Below are 8,458 nucleotides of genomic sequence, written 5' to 3' on the forward strand. Positions count from 1 at the left end.
GACTATCCACTTGAAAAGACGAGAAAAACTCTAATGTGGGTTCTTGGTAGGTCATGAATGAGGAGTTTACAAATGACCCTAGTCGAAGGTTGTCAAAAAGAATCCACAAATCATCGTCTATACCGAGTTTTATCATGTCTCCACGATGGTAGTGCCTAGAAGGTCGCAACTTACGTTTTTTCATCTCAGAGTATATGGAGGAGTGGCTTTTGTTTAAGAATTTCAAGGTGGGTAAGGCATTGGGTTGGTCTGACTCTAGGTTTTGGGACGATTGTCCCGACTTTGCAGTTTTTCTCTTCTTCCCAATCCTTAGACTCATGATTGCCCACCTTTTTTTTTTTTTTTTCACTCCTTTTCAAAGCCAACTCCGGCTATTTCCACCCTTAACCTCCACAAAACTACAATGTACATGTTCACAAGCAATAATAACCCAACCAACACAACGAATATATCCTAAGATAATAACCAACAACAACAATTTCAACAGAATCCAGCAGTAATTTCAACAATAATCAACCAAATTTCGCTAATAACCTAGAATAATCAAAATCCTTGCTTAAAAATTAATCAAAAGAGAGTAATTAACGAAGGAAATTGAATACCTTTACCCTTATGCAAAAAATTGCTGTTTTTGGTGTCAAATTGTTGAGGGTTTTGAGTAGCAAACGAGTTCGTCGCGGTTGGTGTTGAGGATGACTAATTGCTTGCTTTGATGATGAACAAACGAAGAAGATGAATGATTGAAGCTTGAGGATGATTGATTGAAGAGGATGGAAGAAGAAATGATCTTGAGTATGGTGGTGAGGAGCGGCCGCGAAGGGGGCGAAGGGTGATGTTGTGTTTGCGAGGGTTTGGGGAAGATTGGGGAAATAAAAGACGAACCGTATTTTTTTTCTGAAACCCAGAATGGCGCGCCCGCTCCTGACTAAGGCGCGCCCGCTTCCAAGGTAGGCGCGCCCGCGCCTAAGTGAGAACGCGGCCCGCTCCTAAATCGCGATAAAATCGCTCCAACTCCCTGGAAATCAGACCAAGCTATTGTCGCGCCCGCGCTCCGTATAAGCGCGCCCGCGCCACTTTGGCATCGCGGGCCATTCACAAATCGCGATAAAATCGCTCCTATTCTCTGGAATTGGGTGAGTCTTAGGACCAAAGAGCTGGCGCGCCCGCTTCTAAAACAGGCGCGCCCGCGCCTACTTTTTGACGCGAGCCGCTTATTAATCGCGCTTAAATCGCTCCTACTTTCTGGAATGGGAGCAATTACCATTCATATAACAGGCACGCTCGCGACTAAACAAGGGGCGCCCGCGCCTTTCTGCTCTTGCGGATCACGCTTCAGCCGCGAACAAATCGCGCTGAGGTTCTGTCTCTTTAGTATTCATTCGAGCACAATTTCTCAAAATTCCTCATTTTTGCTTTACTCTTGTCTCTCTTTCCTCGTGGGCACACGCAATCACACCTACATCAAAATTGATTGGGAAAAGTGTTAGATGGATTAGCTAAAGCGATTTGAAAGAAAATAAAATCAAAGAGGTTAGAAACCGGGTTGCCTCCCGTAAGCGCTTCTTTAATGTCACTAGCTTGACGTACTTCACACGGAATCATGGTGACTTGAAAACATCAATGAGCGATAAATTTTCCGGCTTCTCAATTAGTTGAACCTCATAGTATGGCTTGAGACGGTGCCCATTCACTTTGAATGGAGGGTACTTGTCATTGAATACCTCAACTGAGCCATAAGGAAAGACTTTGGATACTTGAAATGGACCGCTCCATCTAGACCTCAATTTCCCGGGGAAGAGCTTGAGTCTTGAATTGTAGAGTAGGACCTTTTGTTCTTCCACAAATTCCTTCTTGGAAATTTGAGCGTCGTGCCATGCCTTGGTTCTTGCTTTGTAGAGGCTTGCACTGTCATATGTGTTCATTCTCAACTCTTCCAACTCATGAAGCTCTAGAAGTCTTTGCTCACCCGCACTGTTGAGATCAAAGTTGATTTGCTTGATTGCCCAATGCGTTCGGTGCTCCATATCTACGGGTAAATGGCAATTCTTCCCATAAACAAGCTTATAGGGGGTAGTCCCTATAGGAGTCTTGAAGGCGGTCCTATATGCCCACAATGAATCAATGAGCTTACTAGACCAATCCTTCCTTGTTCTAGCAACAGTCTTCTCCAAGATGACTTTCAACTCCCTATTTGTGACCTCCGCTTGACCACTTGTTTGGGGGTGGTAAGCAAGGCCTCGCTTGTGCGATACACCATACTTTGAAAGAAGCTTGTTGAATGTATGGTGCTTGAAGTGTGAGCCTCCATCACTTATGATTGCCTTAGGAACACCGAATCTTGGAAAGATGAATTTCTTGAACAAATTAATGACCACCTTTGAGTCGTTGGTGGGAGATGCCACGGCTTCCGCCCACTTGGAAACATAATCAACGGCAACTAGAATGTGCCGGTTTCCTTGGGATGAGATGAAAGGGCCCATGAAGTCAACTGCCCAAACATAAAAAATTTCTAGTTCAAGAATCGGATTTTGGGGCATCTCATCACGCCTTGATATGTTCCCCGTCCTTTGACACCTATCGCAAGTCTTAACAAATTGCCAAGCATCTTTGAATAGAGAGGGCCAAAAGAGCATGCATTGCAAAACCTTGGAAGCGGTCTTTTGAGCACTCATATGACCACCACAAGGGGATGAGTGGCACATTAAGAGCACATCTTGGAACTCTTCATTAGGAACACATCTTCTCAAAAGTCCATCCACCCCTCTCTTCAACAACATGGGGTCATCCCATATATACTTCCTTGCTTCATGCTTGAGCCTTCGGTGTTGTTGAGGAGTGAAATCCGGAGGTATGGCACTACAAGCCAAGTAGTTCACAATATCCGCATACCAAGGCCCCGATTTTGCCTCAAGGGCATATAAGACATCATCCATTAGGGCATCTTCAATTGGTAAACCGTCTTCATGTATTCTTGCACCTCCCAACCTAGAGAGGTGGTCCGCCACCACGTTCTCGGCCCCCTTCTTATCTCTCATTTCGTAATCAAAGTCTTGGAGGACCAAGACCCATCTCAACAACCTCGGTTTGGCCTCCTTCTTGCTTATCAAATATTTAAGAGCCGAGTGATCGGTATACACTATTGTCCTAGAACCAATGAGGTAGGTTCTAAACTTCTCAAATGAATGAATAACCGCCAAGAACTCTTTCTCGGTAGTTGTATAATTCTGTTGAGCATCGTTGAGGGTCTTGGACAAATAGTATATAACATGAAGTTTCCCATCCTTTCTTTGTCCTAGAACAGATCCAATGGCCTCGTCGCTCGCATCACACATTAGCTCGAATGGTAGAGACCAATTCGGTCCTTGGACAATGGGGGCAGTGCAAAGAGCCCTTTTCAACCTACAAAATGACTCATGACAAGCTTCATCAAATACAAATTCTTTATCTTGTTGCAAGAGAGATGTGAGAGGCTTAGCAATCAAAGAGAAATATTTGATGAAGCGGCGGTAAAAGCCGGCATGACCAAGGAAGGACCTCACTTCTCTCACATTTGTGGGAGGAGGAAGCTTCTCGATCACATCAACCTTTTCACCATCAACTTCGATGCCCGCTTGGGAGATTTTATGGCCAAGAACAATGCCATTTTCCACCATGAAGTGGCATTTCTCCCAATTGAGCACCAAGTTGGCACTCTCACACCTTTCTAAACAACGAGATAAATTCATTAGGCACTTCTCATATGTGCCTCCACCAACGGAGAAGTCATCCATAAAAACTTCCATTTCTTCCTCGATCATTTCACTGAAAATTGACATCATGCATCTTTGGAAGTTAGCTGGGGCATTACAAAGACCAAAAGGCATCCTACGGTAAGCAAAAGTACCGTAGGGACAAGTGAAAGTGGTCTTTTCTTGATCTTTTGGGTCAATTGGGATTTGGAAGAATCCCGAATAGCCATCAAGAAAGCAATAAAAAGCATACTTTGTAAGCCTCTCAAGCATTTGATCGACGAACGGTAATGGAAAATGGTCTTTGGAAGTGTTGGCATTTAATTGGTGGTAATCAATACACATACGCCAACCCGTAACAAGCCGGGTTGGGACCAATTGTTGCTTATCATTGACCATTACTGTCATACCTCCCTTTTTCGGCACTACTTGAACCGGGGATACCCAATCACTATGAGCAATTGGATAGATGATCCTTGCTTCAAGTAGCTTGGAAACCTCTTTCCTCACAACCTCTTGCATGGAAGGATTAAGCTTCCTTTGCCGTTGCCTACATGGCTTAGCACCCTCCTCTAAATCGATTTTATGCATGCATAGGGAGGGCCTTATACCCTTTAGATCATCAAGAGTATAACCCAAAGCCTTCCTATGCTTTTTTAAAACACTAAGCAATGAGGAGGTTTGCTCTTCCGTGAGGTTAGCATTGACAATGACCGGAAAAGTATCATTAGCATCCAAAAAGACATACCTCAAGCTCGAAGGTAGTGGTTTCAATTCTACCTTCGGAGCTCCCTTACCATTGTAGATTTCCTCCTCTTCTACTTGGAAGACTTAATATGTTTGGAGCATCTCTTGGTCGGGGGTTGTCTCCTCTTTCTCATCAAGCATTTCCTCATATAATTGCATGTCCTTTTGATCACCTACCTCATTCTCATTCAACAAAACATTCTCAAGTAGATCATTAGAAGCATGCATATGAGGGTATCTAAACTCATTCATCAAGTTTTCAATTGTATCTATTCTAAAGCATTCATTGCTAGAGGAAGGTTGTCTCATTACCTTATTCAAATCAAATTCGATAGAATCATCGTCAAACTTCAAGGTCATCTTACCTTCTTTGACATCAATAATTGCTTTAGAAGTAGCTAGGAATGGCCTACCCAAAATTATAGGAATTCTTTCATTTTCATCCATCTCAAGAACATAAAAGTCCACCGGAAAAGTGAACTTACCAACTCTAAAGGGTATGTCTTCAACTTTCCCTATAGGCAATTTTGTGGACCTATCCGCTAGTTGGAGGGTGATGTTTGTAGGTGAAAGGTTTCCCACATTAAGCTTTTGGTAGACCGAAAAGGGAATTAAGCTCACGCTAGCACCTAGATCACACAAAGCCTTCCCCAAATGAATCTCATTGATGGAACAAGGGATGGAAAAACTACCGGGATCTTGCAATTTGGTTGGTAGCTTACTAGAGAGAATAGCACTACAATTTGCAGTTAGGTTAACAATTTCAACTTCTCTCATTCCATTCAAAAGGTCTTTTAGGAATTTAGAGTAGTGAGGCATTCTTTCATAGCATCCACAAAGGGTATAGAAACATGCAAGCTCTTTACTACATCTAAAAATTTTCCGAATTGGACATCAATCCTAGACCTAGCAAATCTTTGTGGAAATGGCAACCTCTCACCTAGGTTGGTGATTAAGGGGTAAAGATGTTTGATCTTTGGTGCTCTCCTTTTCGGATTCCTTCTCTTTCTCTTTCTCACCCCTCTCATTCTTTCCGGCACTTCCCTCTAGAATCTCATTCTCTCTTGATGACTCATCCTCAACCTCAAGTCCTATCCTCACATCGGGACTCTTCTCAACATTTAGATCACTCTCAAGGATCTTCCCACTTCTAGTAGTAATGGCATACATAGACTTGGGGTTGACACCTTGGCTAGGTAAAGAAGAAGATGAAGAAGGGGAGGATGAAGAACTTGATTGGGCAATTTGAGAGATTTGGGTCTCCAGCATTTTCATGTGTGCCTTGATTTGTTTCTTTTCTTCCTCTTGACTCTTATTATGGTTTTCTTGATTTTTTATGAAATTTTGAAGCATAGTCATCATAGGATCCGGAAGGGCTTCTATTTGGAGGGGTTGAGTAGGGGGAATTTGAGAATGGGGCCTTACTTGGTCAAAACCGGGGGGTCTACTATTTTGTAAGAAAGTAGAAGCATTTTGAGGTCTATTACCCCCGGAACCCTGATTGGAATTAAAACGTTGTTGGTTGTTGGAATAGTGTTGTTGGTTTTGATTCCAATTGGGCCTTTGGTTTGAGTAGCTTCTTCCATTGTAATTGGAAGAGTTTCCCCTACCTTGGCATTGGTTATCATAACCACCACCACTTTGATTTCATTGATTTTGATTCCAACCTTGGTTTTGATTCCAACCACGGTTTAGGTTTTGATTCCAATTTGGCTGCATTCCATTATTTCCTTCACGGGGCACAAAATTCATGGCATTAACATCTTCAACATTATCATCATTTTCATGGGGAGGGGGACCTTCACTTATGGACATACATTGTTGAGAATTATGATCATAGCCTCCACATATATCACAAAACATACAACCGGGAGGCATGGCATTGTAATTAGAGGGAGAAGAAGTAGAAGGATTCATACCATGGCCTCCCTTGGGAGAAGGGGAGGAAGTATTTTGAGAACTTGATTTCATGAACTCCTCCATTTGTTTCGCCATCTTTGCCATTTGGTTGGAAAGATTTGTGATGGCATTGGTTTGCTCGACGGATTATACCGTTCCTTTGCTAGAAGTGGCTTCCCTCTCACCTTCGTACCAATCCTCATAATTGCTCACAACATCTTCTATGATGCTCTCCACTTCATCTTCCCTTTTGTTCATGATTGGGCCTCCGGCTCCGGCATCAAGGCTAGTCTTGCTTTGAGGGGAGAGTCCTCCGTAGAATGTTTGGAGGACTTGCCAATTAGGAATCCCATGGTGTGGGCATTGCTTTTGTAACTCTTTGAATCTCTCCCATGCCTCACAAAGAGACTCTCCACCTCTTTGGCGGAAACTTTGAATCTTTGAGCGAGCCTCGGCGGTTTTCTTGTGATTGTAAAACCTTCCTAGGAACGACGAAGTTACCTCATTCCAAGTCGTGAGGGAACCGGGGGGAACATCCTTGTTCAACCAATGTTCCGCTGCTCCCATGAGTGAGAACGGGAACATCTTCAATCTTATGTACTCTTGGGAGACTCCGTTGATCTTGATAGGGTGACAATACTTGAGAAACTCTTTGAGATGCTCATGGGGATTCTCAAATTTCCCACCGGTAAATTGCCTCTTCTCTATCATTGAAATGAAATTAGGCTTTATCTCGAAATTGTTTGCTTGAGTGGTGGGGGCTAAGATCCCACTTAGAGAGGCATAAGGTTCGGGTGCTCCAAGTTGCTTTAGTGACCTTTTATCACCCATGTTTCCTTGATCAGCCATGCTTTGTTGATTATGGTATTGGGAAAATGGGTTGGGAATTGAGCCTGTGGATGGTTCGCTCTCCTCACTTGAAGTGGGTGAAGATGGGGTAGGGGAACTTCTCACTTCCTCTTGAAGTGGGTCTTCACCTCTCTCCCTTGCTTGTCTCCTCAATTGGGCTAGAGTACGCTCTAGCTCGAGGTCTATGGACACAAAAGGCCTAGAGCAATTAAGCCTCCTATTCATATACAAAGCTAAGCAGAAAGTGAGCACTGACAAGATACGGAAAAACAAAAGAATAGAAAAGAACTAGTCTCAACAAGAAAATAAACACACAATGGAAACCGTTTCCCCAGCAACGGCGCCAATTTGACAGGCGGTATTTTAGGTCGTTACTAAGACACCTCTATCAAATGATATTTGTAGTCCTAAACATGCAACTAAAAGAGTATAGAGGCAAGTTAAGGGTCGAACACAGGGAAACGATTAAGCACCGCTATTTATCTCCTAATGTTAATCTAATTCGATCAAGAAGTATGGTGGGTAAAGTAATGACTAAAGGGGATAGAATAACAATTAAAACAAGCACTAGGGGGAAGGATCAAACATGCTATGAATTCAACGAAGTTGGGCATCGGAAAATAGGTTTACATGTAACCCAAGCAACTCATACAAGGCAATATCAAGAATACTCTCTAATCACCTATCGGGATTAAGAGCTTTCCTAGCTAGCATACACTCACACTATCGTCGTAAGGCATACAAGCTAAGGTCATGCAATAATCAATCACCTAATGACTATTCCTAAGTCGCACTATCGTCACGATTTAGTTCACGTCATTCAACCACAACATGCATATGGCCATAAACATGGAATGGCTAATAAGTATAAGCACAAGGAAGATTTAATCACAAATATTCCAAATTAACCTAGCCTAGCATACATCAAACTCAAAGCATATCTTCACCAAACCCCTAGCAACAAGAAACTACTCACTAGTCATAACTACAACTACAATCATACTAAGCAACATTACAACCAATGAAATAGTAAGAAAGACAAAGTTTTTATCAACTAAACTAACAAAGGTAGAAACTTTAATCATAAAAACAAGAGAAAATAGAGAAATATACCAAAACCTTCATTGAAATCCAAATAAAGAGCCATACATCATTCAATCTCCAAGCTTGACCATACATCAATGTTGCAAAATTACTTCTTCAAAAACTAAGAGTAAACCTAATGTTGATAGACA

The 8,458-nt window shown here is 42.5% G+C and overlaps 1 protein-coding gene across 1 annotated transcript; it reads right to left on the reverse strand.

Moving 5' to 3' along the window:
• Positions 1–4,559: 4,559 nt before the first annotated feature.
• On the reverse strand, positions 4,560–5,744 carry LOC110696707. The gene is made up of 2 exons (XM_021874060.1): positions 5,416–5,744; positions 4,560–5,295 (listed from the first exon to the last, which is right to left on the reverse strand). The coding sequence occupies exons 1-2, from the start codon at positions 5,742–5,744 to the stop codon at positions 4,560–4,562; spliced, it is 1,065 nt and encodes a 354-aa protein (XP_021729752.1).
• Positions 5,745–8,458: the final 2,714 nt, after the last annotated feature.

The sequence above is a fragment of the Chenopodium quinoa genome, unplaced genomic scaffold (assembly GCF_001683475.1).
Source record: "Chenopodium quinoa cultivar QQ74 unplaced genomic scaffold, ASM168347v1, whole genome shotgun sequence".
Classification (NCBI taxonomy): Eukaryota; Viridiplantae; Streptophyta; class Magnoliopsida; order Caryophyllales; family Amaranthaceae; genus Chenopodium; species Chenopodium quinoa.